This window comes from Xyrauchen texanus, chromosome 35 (genome assembly GCF_025860055.1).
Source record: "Xyrauchen texanus isolate HMW12.3.18 chromosome 35, RBS_HiC_50CHRs, whole genome shotgun sequence".
Taxonomy (NCBI): Eukaryota; Metazoa; Chordata; class Actinopteri; order Cypriniformes; family Catostomidae; genus Xyrauchen; species Xyrauchen texanus.
In genome coordinates this window covers 27,253,719-27,274,843 of record NC_068310.1, presented here as the reverse complement: position 1 = coordinate 27,274,843, position 21,125 = coordinate 27,253,719, and the positions used below count along the sequence as shown (strand labels likewise).

The 21,125-nt window shown below is 37.7% G+C and overlaps 1 protein-coding gene across 1 annotated transcript in view; it reads right to left on the bottom strand.

Annotated features, from left to right (window-relative positions):
- Positions 1-21,125, bottom strand: part of dvl1a (dishevelled segment polarity protein 1a) — a 43,858-nt gene that overhangs the window by 16,812 nt on the left and 5,921 nt on the right. The window contains exons 2-4 of the mRNA XM_052105784.1: positions 13,914-13,983; positions 9,906-10,027; positions 3,513-3,631 (exon numbers count right to left, since the gene is read on the bottom strand). Coding sequence (XP_051961744.1) covers positions 3,513-3,631; positions 9,906-10,027; positions 13,914-13,983 — 311 coding nt within the window. The remainder of the gene's footprint in view (positions 1-3,512; positions 3,632-9,905; positions 10,028-13,913; positions 13,984-21,125) is intronic.

The following is a 21,125-nucleotide window of genomic DNA, read 5'->3' as shown; positions in this document are numbered from 1 at the left end:
TAAAGACCAAACCCAAATTAATCCATACAAGTAACTCACGAGTACAGTCCACACACCAAACTGGACATGATCTAAATAAGTGCTTTTCAAATGGTTTTGCTTCCGGACCCAAATTTTATATTGGACATCAAGTGGTGACCCAACAACGAGCCAACATTTTTTATCATGCAAATGTAACCAAAATGTCCTTAAAATCAAACTTTGGATTTATTAATATTACCATGCACTACATTGGACCAACAATAAGCCAAATTATTAACATAGGCTGAATATGAACATTTAAAGTGTTTTCTATCCAGCCTAATACATGGACCAAACACTGGGCCAATTATTGCATTGGTACAGTATTCTCCAAAATACAATAGATTACGATTATATGCAGACATTGGCATAAACAACAAAAATATTGGAAATGGAAAGCCTATTTATTTTATTTTCCTATCTATGCATGATTATGTTATAGTTTAACATACATTTAATTATTTGTATTTAGCATTGCCGTTTTCCCTGCTTTCATTGAGCCTATCAGAACAGACCTGCGACCCACCGGTCGAGAACCACAATTCTAAATGGTGTGTCTGCTTTTTCTCTGAGTGGAAACTGAATATTGGTTGCTCAGCAATGTTAACAGATAAATGCCTGAGGCTAGTAAACAGATCTCCTCTCACACTCCTCTGTCTCAAGGGCACACACCTGTCTGACATCCACACAAACCAGACACATATTATTCATGAATTCACAATCAGCAGAGTTCAGTACTGGGACAAGCTCACCAAAGCATTTCTGAGCAGGCTAGACACAGCATTCAGTTATGTTCTAAAGAAAAGTGAATATGATTTGGTTAGGCAAGGACTAATTTAAAAGCACAGTGTGGGAGCACTAGTCGTTTTTTTTAGTTTAAGAGCTTTACAACGCATTATTTGATCTGACACACAACTCATGCTCTCTATATCCATTTACTCCAAGGACAGATTGAACTGCAACTACAGACTACTCCAGAGATAAACATGGAAACTGAACAGTGGCTTTATAAGTGGCACTAGCTACTAGTAAATATTAGTAATGCTTGTTTGTTAAAATCTCCAACCCTAAGTATTTAATTTGAACTTATTCCACAGTTTGTGCAACATGCAGCTTGTAACTTTAAAAAAACAGACTTGTGATTTTTGCCTGGCAGATGATAAAACGGATGAAGAAATCCCGCAGACTTACATTGAAGGAGGGTCCCGAGCCATTTCTGGAGACCAGAATATTATAGGAACTGGGGGTGGATTGGGGGGGGGCACTTTTAACTTGGGCTAGTCAGCAACCACCTAGCAATACCCTAGTAACCACCCAGAACATATTAGCCACCACACAGCAAAACCCTAGCAACCATACAGAACATCCTAGCATCCACTTAGCAATGCTCTAGTAAATACCTATAGGACTCCATAGCAACCACACAGCAACTCCTTAGCAACTACCCAGATCATCCCAGCAACCTCCAAGCAATGCGCTAGAAATCACCCAGAAACCTTAGCAGCTGCACAGCAATGCCCCAGGAATACCACCCAGAACATCCTAGCAACGAAACAGCATCACCCTAGCAACCACTCAAAACATCCTAGCAACCTTCTAGCAATGCCCTAAATAACCAACCAGAGCACCTTAGCAACTTCACAGCAACACTCTGGTAACCACTAAGAACATCCAAGCATTGTGGTATTGTGAACAAATCTGGTTTGATACTGAAATTTGATATTTCAGTATTGCTAATATTGCTGGTTACATTACATTATAAATTGTCTGCTAAATGATTACATGTAATGTCAGTTTGGTGATGAGTTTTGCACAGGCAAACACTACTTATATTTTCTTCAGAAAATGTGAAAATGTAGTTTGAAATACACCAGAACCAAATACAATGAGTCCAGGGTTGAGATAAGCTTCACTGTTTTTAAAAAAACTGTATATCTCTGCTCTAATGACAAACTTTCTGAGCTTGATGTAAAAAACAGATTAATCTTATACGTGGGAAGCACTAAGGATAGCAGTGCAAAAAAAACAAAAAAAAAACAAGTACAGACATCAAGGGGTCAGATTACAGAGAACAGATATTCGTAAACATGTAGAGGTCCAAAGTACATAAATTATTAGTTCAGACAAATTTTCAGCAAGAACCACTTCCTCACATACATACACACACAAACACACAGACACCTCCATCTGTCTCTTGTGTCTGATGGTGTCGCTGCTAATGAAGCTGCACTAATTAATTCTCTTGGCACTAATGAGGTCCAAACAGCAGCAGAAATGGAGAGGAAGACCAGGAACTGACTGCAACGGATAAAACTGGAGAAACCGGAGTCTTCCACAAATGCATTACTTCCTACATTAGACTGTTATGAGATGGAAGCAACCAAGTGCTGTAGTATAAACAAGTTAGTTAGGTGGGAATTCCTCATTACCACAGTAGCAACACACTTTCAATCTTTATCTTTTTTTTTTTTTTTTTTTTAAATAAAGCAAGAGAGGTAGCCAGGAACATTCTTTGGTGAGAGAATACTTCTCCTTGCAAAGAAAGCTTTTGTATCCAAGTGAACTCTCTTCACCCTGAACTCAAGTTAGCATGCGCACCAACCAAAAGAACTTTCCAAAATGTTCTGGTAAAAAAAAAATTTCCAGCAAAAAAACACAGAATTATAAAAGTGTAAGACTGAGAAAAATCCTTCAAATATCAGCTACATCCTGCAACACCCTGTGACAACTTTTGTGTTTTTATTTTAATGTTAAAAATGGAAAAAAGAGAGAAAAATTTCAAGCCTTAGTTCACCCAAAAATTAAGTTATGTGATTTTTTGCTCACTTTCAAGTCATTCCAAACCATTTCTTTCTTTCTTTACAACTAAAGTAAAAAGGAACGAATGTTGTTTACCTCAAAACATTACAAAAAGTAAAAGTTCCATACAACCAATCTTCCAAGCCTTCTAAATCCATATGACAATGACCAAAACAAGACCAAAAATATATAGCGTTGTGTTTGGAAACACGGAACAACCGATGTGTAGGTTAATTAAAAAAATAATTGAATGTACGTCAATGAGCTTTGAAAGCTGATTTTCAGCGGTTTGTTTCAGCTTAAATATTCTTGGCCATTTTTTGAGCTGAGCAGCATCTGTCACCCATTCGAAATCCATTATATGGAAATGAGCACCCATTGAGCAATCCATTATATGGAAAGTTATTTGTTTCACCTGATGTCTGAATGTCCTTAAATGGTTCCATATACCAACAAAGAGGAGTTTTTTGTTGTCTCACAAGTCTGACTATGGAATATTACACTCACTTGCCAGAGATTTATTACCTGGGGAAAACACCTGGGGCAGCACCCACATTTACATTAACACAATACTGTCCTTAAGTTTCACATGTTTCCTGATTCCATGGTACAAAGCCCTGGCAGAGAATATATCACAGTATATGCACAGTGTGATAAAGGTTCTGTTGTGCTGAGTCTTCCAAATCACTCACACTCATTTTCTCGTGCCCTCCTGCGTGCTCGTTCTCTCTCCCTCTCTCTCCGTTGGCTCTGGAGAGACTCTGTCCCCGTCTCAGTGTCCAATCCATCGCGACTGCTCACAGCATTGGCACTAGTACACACACACACACACACACACACACACACGAGAGAGAGAAAGGGAGAGAGATGAGTCTTAATGTTATGGTCTTGAAACAACTTCTATTATGCAGAGTCAATACACTTGGCCACAAAGGAGTGAAAATGTTCTGGGAAGCCCTCTAAAAATATGATTGCCTACATTCAATCTTTATCGCCAGAAGACATTTAATTGTTTAGGCATATGTGATTTACGACTATGCATTTTCTGCAACTGTGACTAGTTATAAACAGCTTTGACAGTAAAGTGCACAGTAATGATGATTTAGGGCCAGGATGAGGATGCACTGCAGCCTGTGAGTTTCAGATCCTGCAGGGCTGCGGTCGGGAGTTTTTGGGTCAGAAAAGCAGGTTGGTGAGAACCACAGTGCTGTGTGGGAATCAATATGTGTCTGCAGATATGCCAAGGGCTGGTTGTTCTAACAGAGGGGGTATAATGCTTTTGCTCAGGGCAGAAAAGAAACCTGAGACTGCTGAGAACATCTCGCTCTTCTCTGGCTCCTGATTTTATGTGCAAAGACGCTCATATGGCAATACATGAGAATTCAACAACAAGATTCAGCTAAAGACACAGATTGACTGTGAGTCTGAGATTCCGTAAATCACAAAATGCAAAGTGAGTCCCACATCATACAGTAGTAGGTTGGAAATAGTACACCAAAGGTGTCTGGATGGTGTCTAGTGGATTTTCGAAATGGGCCTCCATTCATACTTTTTCAGCTAATGTATCTGCTAGTGTGCAACTTTTTTATTTGAAGGAGAAGGTGATATCTAAATGTACAAAACTAAAAGTTAAGTAACAATTAATCCTTAAAGGATAGTTCAACTAAAAAGTTTAATTGACATCATTCACTCACCCTCATGTTGTTCCAAAACGATATGACTTTCTTCTGTGCAACACAACCTCAGTAACCATTCACTTTCATTTTATGGGAAAAAAAAAGATGCAATGAAAGTAAATGGTGACTGAGATGAACATTCTGCCTTAAATCTCCTTTTGTGTTTCGCAGAAGAAAGTCACTTGGGTTTGCAACAACACAAAAGTGAGAAAAATAGTGAAATTTATAATGAAATAATTAATTTTCATTTTTGAGTGAACTATCCCTTTAATGAATTTAGCTAGATGCAAACCTTACCTTTAAACACAAACAGTGTGTGACAAATGATGTCTGTGGTATGAAAACAGAGTATGTCCCAAAATAGGTGACATCTTTCTACACCCTCAAAAGTATGTGCTTGCCCATCACAAGTGAGGTATACACTTCTGTTGCATGGTAGAAGTAGGTGAACTGGGACAAAGCTGACTATCAAGGATGCTATAAAAGACATGGCCTCTAGCCTCGGTCACTAGTTAAGGCCAGGAGAGTGAGGTTTACGCACTGCAAGCTATCACATACCAACTGGATACCGTTACACTAACAACATCAAAGTTATGGCTTTGAATCATAGGGAACATGCATACTGCTAAAATGAATGCCACTGTACGTCCCTTTAGATAAAAGCATCTGCCAAATGTGAAAAAGTAAAATATACAGCTTTTAAACAGATGGCTCCAGTTATTAGTTGAAATACTGTCACAGCCCTGTTTCCATTAGCCCCAACACAAAGCAGTGTGCTAATGTCTCTCTCTGCTGGAGAAAGCTTGTTATTTCATCAGCATGTCTGCAAACCGAAAAATGTCGCCATTTACTCGCCCTCATTTCCATCCAAACCTGTAAGACTTTCTTTCTTCCATGAAATACATTTTGATAAATGTTGACCCAGCTCTTCTTTTTCTCCGTACAATGAAAGTGAATGGTGACTCAGTCCCCTAACATTCTGCCTGACATCTCCTTTTGTCTTCCATGGAAGAAAAAAAGCCACTATAGTTTTATAACAACAGCTCTCTCTTTAAATGACAAATTTACCAACAATTCAGAAAAATCACACAAAGAAGTGTGATGCATGTAACATTATAATTCTGCTAGCTCAGTAAACTGATTTACCAATATATAGGGTTAGTTGCCCATAAATATCTAGACATATTTAGCTAAATTTGCAGTGTGCATGATATTACATATATTATACACTGGTATTAAACTAATTTAATGTGTTGCATATCTTTCATAATCAGTCATTGTTGGAATGTTTTATCTAAAGCTTCTAAAGGAGCATCAGACAGACGGGCGCTTCGATCCTGGGGGAAATACAGGCAGCTGTGACACCCTGCAGAGCCCACGGGGCAACAGAGAGATGGGCGCTTTTAATGTCTGCTAATCCGGCTTAGCTGCTCAAGGGACAGCCGATCACCTACTCTCCTCAACCTTCCAAATGTATACACCAGGACCAATGAATAATGCAGCACACAAAGAGAGCAGGCAGGGGATAACATTCGCTTATTTACCGATGCTTACAGTGAGGCCTTTAATATGGAAATGAGGGTGATTTTGTGCAGAAGAAACACATGACTGGGAATTCATATTAATCTCCATTAAAATTGGCTGATGGTCTGTTTGGGGGGGAAGTAAGAGAGAAAAGTATGGAGAAATAAGAGCTTACACATGGCTTGCCACTAGATGGAGCTCAACGCTGTATAATATTGGTGAGAATTCTCAGTAGGCTGCAACTCACAAAAACCCACAAAAACAGCCAGAAGGTCAAACATTAGATAAAGAAATAGAAAGACTTCCACAGAATGCACAGACTGAACAGGTGCAGAATAGATTCACAAAGGCTGTTGCAAACCTGAGACTGCCCTGAAGCTTGCCCATCTAAATTTGGCCACCAACATCTACAATAAGAACCAAGACAATCCTTAATTTATGCGTTTTCTGGTCTCAAAATTTCAGCAGAGGCAAACAAAGCAGTGAATTTACAAATGGTAACTGTATGTATAAGGGAATAAAAACTTAAGCCCTTTTAAGACAAATTTGAATTGAACGGTATGAGTTTAATCCTGTAGCCTATATATTTTTTAATAATTGTAATGATATTTGGGTCGAGGTTGTCTGAGATTATAAAAATGAGAAATAATTTAAAATTGTACTTTGAAGCTTAAGTGTGTAATTAATGCACCACCAGCGCCACCAAACGGAATTACAAAAATAAACATTGTTTTCAAACAGCATTCTGAATACACCCCCGTCTTCCACTGACCAAACAAACAGATAGTCCTGCCCCAAACTCATGCCATTGGTTGAGTCAGTGTTGTTGTGTAAGGCTGGACAGACACTGAAAACAAATAGCAGAATTTTTTGAGCACCACAGAGACAAAGTGTTTGAGAAAATGAACTTACGAATGGCTTACTTATGGTTGTCTATGCATTTTGAGCTGGGATAAGAGAAAGTATTTTAACACTGAAAAAGTTACACACTTCTGCTGTCAAGTTTTTGAAATGTCATATTTGTGTCCATGGTGTTTTTGTTTAAAAGAAAACATAGCATTTTCTACAAAAAATAAAAATGTCAAGTGATGTAACCATCAAGTAAAAATATTCAAAACACATGTGAGTGTTGCAACATAATCATAAATAATAATAATTTAAAAAAAAAAACAATTACATTATTTTTGTGTCAAAATATCAAAAGATTTTCTTATGATTACTCCATTTGACCAGAACAAAATTTGACTTCATGAAAATGTCAAAATATTTTATATATTTAAAAAATCTTAAGGGTCTTATGACTGTCTTTTCTGTTTTCTGTTTTATGGTCATATGACAAGAAATGTCTACCTGCATGTTGGTTACACCACCTGACTTTGATTTGGTGGACAAAAGTTTTTCAGATATTAATAATATTTTAATACTAAATTGATTCACTGCTTATTTTTAAAGAAATAATAATACAATTTTATTCCAATTTACTTGTGCCTACATTTATTTTTTCAAGTATATCTTGAAACAAATATTTCTCTTTTAATGAGACTTTTTTATGTCTCTGCAGGACAGTTACACCACATACGGGAGATATTTTTGACTTTTAGAAAGAAAAAAAAATTATTATTAAAAAACTAATTTGAACTTTGAAAATGATCATCACATTAGAGGTGTATTTAAGTAATTGTTTTGTAGAAATTGCATTTTTAATGTTTTTTGAATAACGTAATATATACGGCATCATGTTATTGACCTATTTACTATCTTCAGATGGTTTATACGGGTGCATTATCTTAACCATAAATTGGATCAAATGAAAAGATTCAGAGAAAAAAAAAGTGCAAAGGAAAAAAGTATCATAGTAACAAACTCAAATGTTGATAATTGATTCTTGTGCACAGCTGACAGAAAACAAGACGTTCCTTAACAGAAGCATCTCCCCATCTGGTCAGGACCCCCCCATCTGAGGGTTGTAAAATATGTGTATTGTAAATAATATAATTACATATTCTTAAAATAATTGTTTAATAAATAAAATAATACAAACGGGGCAACAACAAAAAAAACCTTGGTGTCCCCTTCAAAAATTGCTCTTGAGAATTGTTATGTTTATTGTCCCTCCAACATTTTGATGAAATTTACGCCCCTGCCTGTACCCAACACTGCAAGCCTTCTTCACAGCTCATGCATTGTGATTTCAGTGCCCAAGCACAAACTGAAGTGCTCACTGCAATTGTCAATGTTTACTGTATGTTATCATGGCTATAATTGGTATTAGCCCAAGAATATTAATTATTATGTGGGCAGCAGCATAGATGAGTGGAGGGAGGCATTAAGGAATGGCTGGTTGGCCACATGAGCTCATGAATGCTGGACACACCAACACTCACACAAACACAAATACAAACATTTGAGGTTTTTGGGCAAACATGTATGCCATTAGAATGCAGCCCAAGAGACAAGAACTGAGTTTGGACTCTGATTCACACATGTGGCTCCCGGAAGGTCGACGAGCAGATCTGCTCTCCAGCTGGAGAACAGACATCTGCTACTGCTGTGACTGTGGTCAGGAATTCACAACAAATCAAATCAAATCAGTGGTTTTGTAATGCTTGTCAGAGTGTGTGGGGGTTCAATTGAGTTTTTAAAATTCATACATGCATTTGCAGATGTATTCCCACATGTGCCATATTTATAATGGGAGACAGTGGCCCCAAAATGTATTTGGACACTTAAGTCACACTTAAAAATGTATGAATGGGATTGTATTAGATAACAAAAATTCAAAGTGCCTTTAAAAAAAAACAGTTTTTTTTTTTTATAAAGGTTCAGCAAAACACTTTACAAAAAGAAGCTAAAAACCTAGCAAACTTTTTCCAAAACGTTTTGTTGAACTTTAATGTAAAAAAAAAAAAAACAAGAAAAAAAAAGGTACTTGGTTTAAAAATTGTTATCTAATGGAATCTATACATTTGAAGTGTGGCTTAAGTTAAATATGCAATTAACTTAAAAGAAGGAAAATTCACCCAAAAATGAAAAATCTCATCATTTACCAGATGTGTATGACTTTCTTTCTTTAGCAGAACTCAAATGAAGCTTTTAGAAAAATATATCAGTTCTGTAAGTCCATACAATGCAAGTGAATGGGCAGATCAAAATTTAAGTCATTTTTTACTCTAAATCTCCACTTTCACTTTCACATCAGAAAGTTAAAGTGGAGATTTAGAGTAAAAAAGGACTTAAATATTTTGTATTTCTCACCCACACCTATTATATTGCTTCTGAAGACATGGATTTAAACACTGGAGTCTTATGGATTACTTTTATGTCTCCTTTATGTGATATATGGAGCAACAAATGTCTGATCACCATTTACTTGCATTGTATGGACCCAAAGAGTTGAGATATTTTCCTAAAAATCTTTGTTTGTGTTCTGCTGAAGAAAGAACGTCATATACATCTTGGATGGCATGAAGGTGAGTAGATGATGAGAGAATGTTCATTTATGGGTGAACTATCCCTTTAATATATATTTATACATTTCTAGGATTTACCAAAATTGTCCAAATACTTTTGGGGGGCATTGTATATTCAATTGAGAGCACATTTGTATGTGTGAAGGCACAGCAAGGGTGTAAGAGCATATTAAGTTATTAATTTGAGAAAGATAAAACTGTATGTAATTTGTATTTAATGTACAGATGCCAGCTGTTTCAAAAACAAATCTAATGCAATGAAATGTATGCGTTTTAAAGTGTGAATGAAGAGTCCAAATTCTTTTTGAGGCCACTGTATGTGTCCTTATCTGACCTTTCGGGTGAACTATGGGACTAAAAAGTGTGTAATAAATTAGGTTTTGTCAGATGGATTATATGCATGGCATATACTTACTGAAAGGATGGGGGTCTGGAATCTCCAATCCCTCCTGTTCGCTCCAAGGGTGGCGGCAGCTCTTTGTGGCTTTCTGTGCACTGAGATCCTCCATCCGAGTGTGTGCTCTCAGCCAACACCAACTACAGCCAAACACACACACATATACAATGACTCACAAAGGCTTCAGGAAGAAACTCTCCAGACTGACTGCTGGCCCTGCATAATTAAGTGGACTGGCAGAAAGAAGAGAAGAGAGTGCATTTGTTTCAGTGGGCAGGAGTGTGAAAAATGGAGGTATACGCAAAGTGACTTTCACAAGTTGGACAGTGCTTTCATAGTCCAAAAATTGGGCCAGTTGATAGCCTTGTTTATTTGCCACTGTCTACATATTTTAGCACCCAATTCACTAAAGGAATCATGGAAATCAATTAACAGCACAAACACGGCCAAATCATTAGTGCTAAACAAAATTTGCACAGTACAATTGTGGATCTTGCGGTTCGGTACTGAGCATTAGGTTGTGGATGATGGCATGACTAAGCGATCTGTAAAACTTTACTCTGTTAGATCCAGACACCTGAATTGGCTATTTAAAAAGTGCATTGAGACCGTTTGGCATGCTTTGTTTGCCAAATTCTCTCATTAATGGATTTTACCCCTCTGGATCATGGATAGTGTAGTTCTTCATTTCACTAGAAATTCTGTTTTTAAACAACAACAAAAAAAATTTCATGTAGATTAAATAAGGCAAACAGATAGTTTCAACAGAAGCATAGAATTAAGTCTTGTATTACCCTGAAGCTGACTTTACATTATCCCGTTTATTACACAGCCACTAACCAAATAGATAAATACAAGGACATGAGTTCTGTTGGCGCTTACTTTGAAATTAATGAACATCTGACTGCTCATTGTGTATCTTGTCACAAGACTACATGCCAAATAAATAAATAAATGCACATGAAACATTGATTTAAATTTAAATTATTTTATTAGCTTACTTGTAGAGAACACACAGGGATCCAAGAAGCAGGAAAGATGGCTCACAAATACCCGAAATCGCGGTCTGATCCGTGGATGTGTGGTTGTTCCTGAGTAATATCAGAACACTAGATGGCGCCATTGACTAATCAGAATTAAGTATTCCAGAAAGACATGTAATAACATCGATTAACCTCGGAGCTCACGGTAGGTCTGTCTTTAAAAATGTATTTGTAATTGTAAAAAAACAATTCATCTATGGAGGAAAGGAATGGAATTTGTACTTTCGGAACCACACTGTTGTGCTCTATTGTACCATGTAAATAGCACTGAGTTTTGTGAATAAGGTGTATTTTATAATAATTTGCATAGAAAGGAGGTATGCAAAAAAGAATGACAGTGACTTGACTTAAAATGTCTAGTTTAGTGCTATTTCACCACATTTAGTGCCTGGTTAAACTGGACTGTGATAGGTTAATAAATAACATCAATGTTTTTGTGCTAAAATATATCAGAAATATATATAATACGCAGAAGTGGCAGAATTGTGTACAAAATTCACCCCTCTTTATATCTCATACACTCAATTTGAATGTAAAATCACCTAGTATGGCTCACATCCAGTGTGCTATGCTAAGTAATGTAATGATTGAGTTTTAGTACAGTGAAGGTCTGGCTTTTGGACAGCAGGCAATAAAGTGCTTATTTTAGTACAATGCAGCACAGCATGTCTGTGCAGCTCTTTACAGTTGTGCACTGCTGAAACACGGCTCTCTGCCTCACTGCAGTCCACTAACCTGTTTTTTGCACCTCACAACTCTACATGAAACTACTGGTCACGTGGAGCTAACGCCAGCTTGTATGAGTGCAGATGTGTGTTTAAAGGTGATAAACTGATTTGTTAATTATTATTCCTTGAATGCCTTGAGTTAATATTTAAACTGTCCTATATGTGGCCTTCTATACTTTGTGTACAATGTCCCAAATACAGCAAGAGGCGGGTTCAATTTTGATGAAAGATTACAAACGGCAAAAAGTTTTCTTTGCAATAATGTACGAAGATGAACCATTTACAATAACTACAGAAACATTAGTTAAAAAGTATTTTAAAGATTTTTATGTTGACTTTAAAGAAACCTTGAAATCAGATTTGGAGTTTTGTGGCTTTTAGTTCATGTTAATTATGTTTGATGCAGTGTTCATTTTCATACAGGTTTTTGTTTTTGTCATAGTTTTAGTCTTTTGATGAAAATGTCCTTTAAAATTAGTCAATATTTAGCCATGTCACATTCATACTCTGACTAAAACGGCATGTTATTTTAGACAACTAAATTATGGGCTCTATTTTTGTGAGCATGTACAATGGCTTATCTCATTTTTGTGAAAGCACATATTCTAAGCGCATTTTTCGTGCCATCGCAAAGCGCAAGTAGGCATGGGTGGGCTTGTTTGCGCTATCTGTGTGTGCATAGCCGCTCTGCCGTCAAGGGTAGTGAGAGCGGAAGTGCAAAGAAGCCGGTTTCGAGCAGTAAAAGGTGCCCTCTACGGCTTCGTCAACTTGTCATACACCTCCGGGAAAAATAGCGGACATCTGTGCGTCAGGCTCAGACTGGACAAGCAGACTCGGAGGGTGCAGCCCAGTCGAGTCATCAGCATCAGATACCGATGTGACACTCTCCGATGCAGCGGAAAAATCATCAGCTCAGCTCGCGGGGTCTGAGGGAGTAAACAGACTTGGCCGTGAGGCGAGCCGCTCGAGCCCAAACAGAAGCAAACGAGCGTGCTGGGGGTGGGTGGTTCGTGGGGATTTACCCGGCAAAACCGAGCCAGCTGTATGCCCTAAATCACCTTCATCGGCAGCTGCGCCGGCCCCAATCCCGTAAGAAGGAGGCGCGGCACGGGGGGCGGCTGAAGTGGCTTTCTCTCGTGAGGAAAGATAGCCGCGACCGCAACGTTGCCATGGCTATGTTTTCGCACTGAGCAACATGAACAATTCATAAAACGCTGCCTGCGTGTGATCGCAGCCCAGGCATGCGAGGCAGCTCTTATGACCGTCAGATGCGGAGAAAAATCAACCACATCCAGGAACTACACAGGGGCAGAAGGGCATCTTTATATATATATGCGTCCTAAAAAGGCCGTTCAACGCCAGCTGTGTATTCGAAGTGCAGGGGTGCCCAGGGGTAAAGCTGCACAGGCGTGCAGAGAAGGAGAAAGCCGCTGATATGCGCCGTAGATCCAACAGCATACACTCTGTAGAGATGAATGGAACAGTCAGTGAATGCAACTCACTGATCACACAACCGCTCGGCTCCGAAGGAAAAATCTGAAGATCAGATGGGGAACAGCCATCGTAGGACAAATGGAAACGGAACGTAACCCGGTTGCTATGACAGAACGGCACTCTTTAAAAAGCATGAGCACTCCGAGTGAGACGGTAATAAAGTCCCTTTAGAAGGGAATGTATGAGGTCAATTTTAAAAGAATTATAATGATGATTTTACAGGTGTACATTTAGTCTAATACTTTATTTTAATTATATATTCATATAATTATACATGTTATATACTCTGCACCCTTCTACTGAGGTACTTTAACTTGGGAATTAACATTCCGTGCATTTGAACATCATATTTACAGGCAAATTGGCGTTGTTATTTTTTTTTAGACATTTCTGTTGAAGCAAAGAATTGTGGGTTGTGAGTGCCCATGAAGGATACACCTAATGCATCCTTTGTCGCATTCGAAGTGTCCTACTCGGTTTTCTGAAAAGAGACAGCCTCGATGACACATACGGCCGAGGAATGTGACCTCCGGAGGACGCAGCCATTGATGACTCATCTCTCTAGATTGAGAATTCCCCTCACCCTAATACCACCTGCCACTGACTAGCAATAGCATGTAGCAAATAGGAATAAGTCAACACAGGAACGCTGCCCTCGTATTTAATGAATTAGTGTTTATACTTCAAGCTTGATATATACTGATGTTTTGCATTGTCACAAGTCTGTCAAAAAGACAGGGGGCACCATGCATTACACTTACCCAGGACACCACTCTGCCATTGAAGCAGGGTAGCTTGGCGTTGTCATCAGAAATTTCTTCTTTGACGACTCTGCAGGAAAAACACAATAGTCATTAGGGACACTATGAGAGATCAGCACCCAGGAAACCGCACCAATGTTCTCATCCATTTGCAAAAGCTGAGGCATACTGAAAGCATGTCACACTCAAACAGTGGAACTTTCCACTTAGCTCTAAAATGCTGGGCGTTCATGATGAGAATGTTCAATGCCCCTGTTGACCGATCTTATTGAAAACTACAACCCATTTCAACACGGCCTCATCAGTACCTCATGCACGTTCTAGATTATCTACTTAAACTGCAGTAGCAGGACGTATTTAGTGTATAAACAAGATAAACGTACATCTAATATTTCTCTCACTGTTATGTGAGTGAGGGTCTGTCCATATACAATGGCCGCAAAAAGATTTGGATTACTTTAGTCACACTTACAAATGACTGAATGTGAATGCATTAAATTATAATTCATACAATAATTGGATGTATGAATATGTTGTGGTCAGAACATGTTAATATTTAATTAGTGTTTAACAAAATCTAACAATCTTATTAACTTTATTAACAATAATCTATAGTTTTTTTTTTTCATTTGAAATAATCTTTCTTAAAATGTTTCTTTATATTTCTTTAAAAATAAATGCCACTGGTTTGAAATTTTGTTATGTAATGTAATGTAAATGTAATGGCCAAATGTATTGGCATTTAATCAAGTGCAGCTTGTGTCCAAATACTTTCCGAGGCCACTGTATATATATATATATTCAAGTGAGTGCACATTTGTATGTGTGAAAGGCTCAGCAAGGGTGTCAGGGTACAGAAGGTTATTAATAGAGTAAGTGAGTGTGTTAGCAGCTAACTCTCAGTGTGTCCATCCCAGGCTGTAAATTCCCTACAGAAATACCATACATTTACCCTTTAACCCTTTGAGACACGGTTCAGCAGTCACACACCTGCTGGCCTCCAGTCAAAGTGCATAGGCCTTGCACATACACACACACACACAAACCACATTAAATGTACATTATTACTAAGAGGAGAAAGCCCTATTTGCATCATGATTAAACAGAATTCCTAAGGATGCACAATATGTCAATTATCATAATGGTGTGGGTTTTATTAGGCTGATATATTTCAGGGTTCTTTTCCCCCCTAATTTATCTCTGCTTTATCACACCTACATTATGTTTTTGAAGTAGCTTTTGCTTTTCTAGACAGTTTTGGAACTTTGCATTGTAGCACTTCTCATGTTACTTATAACATAATTTCGCATGTCTACATAGGATGAATTCATTGTGTTGAAGAACTCATTTGTTAGGTAGTTGATATGTAGTTGACATGGAATTTAAATATTTTGTATTTAGCATCACAGTTATTTTTTATATGTATACAATTTCTATGTATGAGGGAAAGTGTGTTTTTTAGGTGCTATAACTGGTAACTGTTTCACCTTTCAACAATAATTATTACACAATTAGAGAAATAGCTCCTTAAGGTAACAACTGCAGAATACCACATTCAACAGTCATCATCAAATCATTTTACACATATTTTTAAACTGTTATACATTACTATTTCTTTGTTTAAAATAAAAAAAAACAATTAAGTAAATACACCGTGCACCTTTCAGATAGGTATAGCATGTGTAACACTGCTTGATATATTGTCAACAAACCATCAATTCAATCATCGACCATAAAATAAAAATTGTACATCTCATCTGTATCAGCAAAAACTTCTGTATTAGTGCATCCCTGAAAATGATGGTGTTTTTTTACAAACTTGCAAAACTACAAAGAGGCAGAAAAAGTGTTGACAGAGTGTCATGTCTCGAGAAATTCCAGCAGCCTGCTGTAATTACAGCATCTTCCTCTCCACTCCTCCTGAACTTCCAGGTCACCTCACCCACATGGCTGTGAGACTGAGGAGGTGAGTGGAGAGTGTCTGAAGTATGATGATAACACAGTCTTGTGGAAAGAGCTCCAAAACAAGCAGAGTTTCTGCAGGCTGCTTGAGAGCCCTGAGCCAAGAACAGGAAATTGGGGTGTAACTCTACAGTCATTGGTAGGAAGTGTTCTCTCAAGGGCTCTCTACAATGTAAAGCAAAATGTAGTGAGGATCATGGGGGTAACCATAACGAAGTGTGGTTTATCCAAACATACAGGGAAAAGTAATGCCTTTGGGTAAGAACACTGTTCTTCTGGGTATTAATATGTTTTAACAATAATTTGTACTGTGGCAGTGTGTAAGAGTGAAACAAAAACTAAATTTTTAGATTTAGTCTAGATCAGGGGTGCCCAATACGTCGATCGCGATCTACCAGTCGATCGCAAAGGCAATGCTGGTAGATCGCACAAAATTTAAATGTACTTTCGTTAAATTTTTATAAAAATAAATATAATGTCTTTCCTTCTTTTAGTTACTGTCTGACTTGCACTTGATGAGTAAATATTGACCAGACGAGGTTTTGTTTATTCAGATGCCATGACAACTAGGTTTGCGCATATGCGTCTTCCAAGGACTTCTGAGAACAGAGCGCGAAATTGCGATGCTACTGCCCGGATTAGGCAAAACTGAATGGAATCAGACAGATTCAGCAAACCTAGTTGTCATGGCAACTGAATAAACAAAACCTTACCTGGTCAATATTTACTCGTCATCAGAATAAGGTAAATGCCCTGGCTATTGTAATCTATTGTGCTGTAGGTGTTTTTGGGTTTAGTTTTAAAACTGAATGAAATCAACATTGAACATTATTATATATTTTTTTTATTAATTAGAAGATGAATTCCATATAGGGATACATGCAGTCTTTTTTTTAAATGAAAATGTGTTTTTTAGTTGATAGATCTTATTGAGTTGGTCATTTAAAAGTAGATCATCACACAAAAAAGTGTGGGCACCCCTGGTCAAGATGTTTGCCCATTCACAGCTCGCCATCATGATACTAGTGCATTTTGAGTTCTTTGTTCATGTTGCTATGCAATTACTAGTGTGTTCTAGGTGGTTTATGGCCCAAAGTCAGAACTGGAGTACAAATCTGCTCTGATGGGTAATAATATAGGCTCAACAACAAGCTACCCTAAATAAGTAATACAGTTTTCAGAATGATTAATAGAAAGCAAGGTCCCACTTTATATTATGTATCATTAACAACTATGCACTAACATTAAAATACTTGAAATACAATGTATTTATTGTGTAACTACAAACTGTCCTGCAAAATTCTCACAACATTTGCATTTGCTATGGGCAGGGCATTAACGAACAGGCTTATACGGGCTGAAGCCCAGGGGACTACAACTCCCACAGGGCCCAGTTCGCGGCCATGGTGCCCATTTTCCCCGATCCATGTTCGCGGGAGCAGCGTGTTTAAACGCTTTCAGCGGGAGACACAGTTGTTAACATGTCGACAGTGAGCAACCATTAAAGGCGTCCATGTAGTGCTTGTTCAATACACAGCAGTTTCACCGGCAGAGAGCACAGAACTTACGCAGGTTACGTAGTCTTCGCCCCATTATACACTGCAACAAAATACATTTTTTATCTGTTTTTGTTTTGCCGTGTTTTCCAATATAAATATCTAAATCTCATTTAAAACAACATGTATTTACTTTCGGAGCTATACTACAGAAGAAAAAATTGTTATCTGAGAATGTTTAAAAATATCTAGAGATCCTTAAAACTAGATACATTTACCTGAGCAGCAACATAAGATATTTAAACAAGCTTTCAGAGAATATATCTTGAATATAAGTATATTTTGTCTTTACTGCACTGGCAGAAGTATAACCAAGTGAAGACATACACTTTTGGTGGCCAAAGGTTTGGAATAATGTGCAGATTTTTTTGCTTCAGAAGTGTCATTCAACTGATCACAATGTATAGTCAGGAGCACAATCACTATTTGAAAAACGTAATTCTTGATCAATCTAGACAGGCCCCATTTCCAGCAGCCATCACGCTTTATCCTTTAGTAATCATGCTAAATTGCTTATTTGGTACTAGGAAATCACTTGCCATTATATCAAACACAGTTTAAAGCTATTTGGTTCATTAAATGAAGCTTTACATTGTATTTGTGTTTGTTTTTGAGTTGCCACAATATGCAATAGACTGTCATGTCTTAAGATCAATATTTGTCATGGCAAAAAAGAAACAGCTTTCTCTAGAAACTCGTCAGTCAATCATTTACATTTTCATTTACATTTATGCATTTGGCAGACGCTTTTATCCAATGCGACTTACAGTGCACTTATTACAGGGACAATCCCCCCAGAACAACCTGGAGTTAAGTGCCTTGCTCAAGGACACAATGGTGGTGGCTGTGGGGATCGAACCAACAACCTTCTGATTAACAGTTATGTGCTTTAGCCCACTACGCCACCACCACAATCAAAGACAAAGGACAACTGGCTCTAACAAGGACAGAAAGAGATGTGGAAGGTCAGATGTACAACTAAACAAGAGGATAAGTACATCAGAGTCTCTAGTTTGAGAAATAGATGCCTCAGCTGACAGCTTCATTGAATTCTACCCGCTCAACACCAGTTTCATGCACAACAGTAAAGAGAAGACTCACAGGTGCAGGCCTGATGGGAAGAATTGCAAAGAAAAAGCCACTTTTGAAACAGAAAAACAAAAAGAAAAGGTTAGAGTGGGCAAAGAAACACAAACATTAGACAACAGATCATTGGAAAAGAGTGTTATGGATCTTAACCCCATTGAGGTTTTGTGGGATCAGCTAGACTGTAAGTTGTGTGAGAAGTGCCTGACAAGACAGCCACATCTATGGCAAGTGCTACAGGAAGCGTGGAGAGAAATGTCACCTGAGTAGCTGGACAAAGCTGTCACTGCTGCACGTGGAGGATTTTTTTATGAGAACTTTGAAGTAGTTTAAGTTCTGAAGTTCTGAAAAAAATTATTTCAAGTTGTAATAGAACTTTTTCACATTATTAATGTCCTGACAATACATTGTGATCAGTTGAGTGCCACTTTGGTGAATAAAAGTGCCAATTTCTTTCCATAAGAGCAAAATCTGTACATCATTCCAAACTTTTCGCCACCAGTGTACAAAATACACTTATATTCGATATATACTCTCTGAAAGCAATTCTTAATATTTTTTGACAATTTTAAATGGAAAACAAGACAAAAACTCTTGATAACTTATTATCTTACTATTTTTCCTTTAAGTCAATGTCATTTAGAGGTCATTTAAAAGATGATTTTTGTCCTCTTTATTGTTAGTAAGCACGTTTAATACAATATTTTAACTCGGGGCACAAGCTGATTAGTCGGTTAATAGCTAATGATTAATCGAAGCAATAATCGCCCGAATAGTCAAATAATCAATTAGTCGATTATCAAAACAATCATTAGCAGCAGCCCTAGCAGGCACTTTAAATTGAAATGCAATGCAAAAACATTATGTACATAATAAGTACAGTACATAGTAATTAAAGACACCTAATACAAAGTGGGTCCAAAAGCAATCATAACCAAAGACAGACCACTTGAATTAAAATAAATGGGAAAAATTGGAATGCCCAATATGACAGATAAGTTAGGAACATCAGGTAGGCGATTTCGATCTTACCCATTCAGGTAGATTGGAGCTCTACTTTTTGCTGTATAGAAAAAAGCCCAGGAGGGTTCCAAAGATGGCCGCCGAGTGGAATGACTTGCCTTAAAAGGGTTTAGACTTGCTAAAACTAGATTTTTACATTTTCTACTGGTGCAAAACTTGCCACCACTATGCTAGTTTGTTGTGGGTGGTTGCCCGGGCAATAGTCTGTGGTTGCTAAGGTGTTATGAGTGATTTTAAGCATGTTGCTATGCAGCTGCTATGGTATTTTGGGTGGATGCATGAATCCTTTTTCTTTCAGAAGTCTTGGAGCTTTTTTGACCAGCAATGACATGATCATGTTATTACTTATCTAGTTCAGGGATGTCCTCTGATATAGGACCGTTCCAGCTGTAAGCTTCAGCCAGATCAGATACAGGCCAGCTCAGCCTATTCCTACAGTATAACAAATAATCAGGGCTGAGACTCAACAGGCCAAGCCAGCCTGATTAATGCCTGATAATCAGTCAGTCAATGAGAACAGGTGGAGAGAACCCACTCTGAGGCTGTAAATATATACAACTCTATCTGGAGATTATCCTCTTATACAAGCTCTGAAAGGGATAGTTCACCATAAAATTAAAATTCTGTAACTATTTGCTCACCCTCATTTCCTCCCAAACAAGTATGACTTTCAATATTATTTGGGACACAAAAGAAATATAAATCCCAGCCCCTTTTTTCCTTATAATCTCAAAAAAGCACCATAAAAGTATCATTAAAATCATTTGTATGAAACATGTTATAATTCAAGTCTTTTGAAGCTATTCGATAGCTAGAAATTTAAGCCGATATTGACAATTAGTTTGTCATATTTTATCTATGACCCTGTTTACACCTTGTATTAAGATGTGTCTCGGGTGATCCAATCACATGTGATCAGACGAGACACATTAATTACACCTGTTCACATAAATGCATCTCCTATGACCACTTGTGATCGGATCTGGTGTCTAGGGACTCTGTTTCGTGACGACCTATATCAATCGCTATGTCCGCGTGTTACTGCGTGACATTAAAGTGCAATAAAGTCAGAAAAGACAAAGATAGAGTGAAAATGCTGTGCTATTTCTCCCACATGCATCTGAAATTTAATCTAAGCTCAAAAGCAACATTTTTAGCAGAATTGTCCATTATTTTAGTGGATTACCTGTATTTACCTGAGCTGCAGATGTTTGTGGTTCTCATAAGTGTATGAGATAAGCGTTTTTGACCACATTCGTATGTGTTTTTTGTGATCCAATCGCAAAGGTTTTATACCCTGTATAGATCTGTATTTAGCACTGACCACAAATGATCGGATCACCAAAAACACATATCAGTTCCATGTGTACGGAGTCTTTGAATCGATTGATCCAGTTTTTGTTCATGAATTGGAATGATCGTTTCTCACATTCAACTCACAGATCCAACAGCTTAACAGCTCAATGGAGAGTTAGAATAGCAGGTTAAGCGTTAGTCCTCATGCATTTGCGATACTGAAAACTACCAGTCGCCTTCAAAATTTCCCCTTTTGTGTTTGACAGATCAGAGTAAGTTATACAGGTTT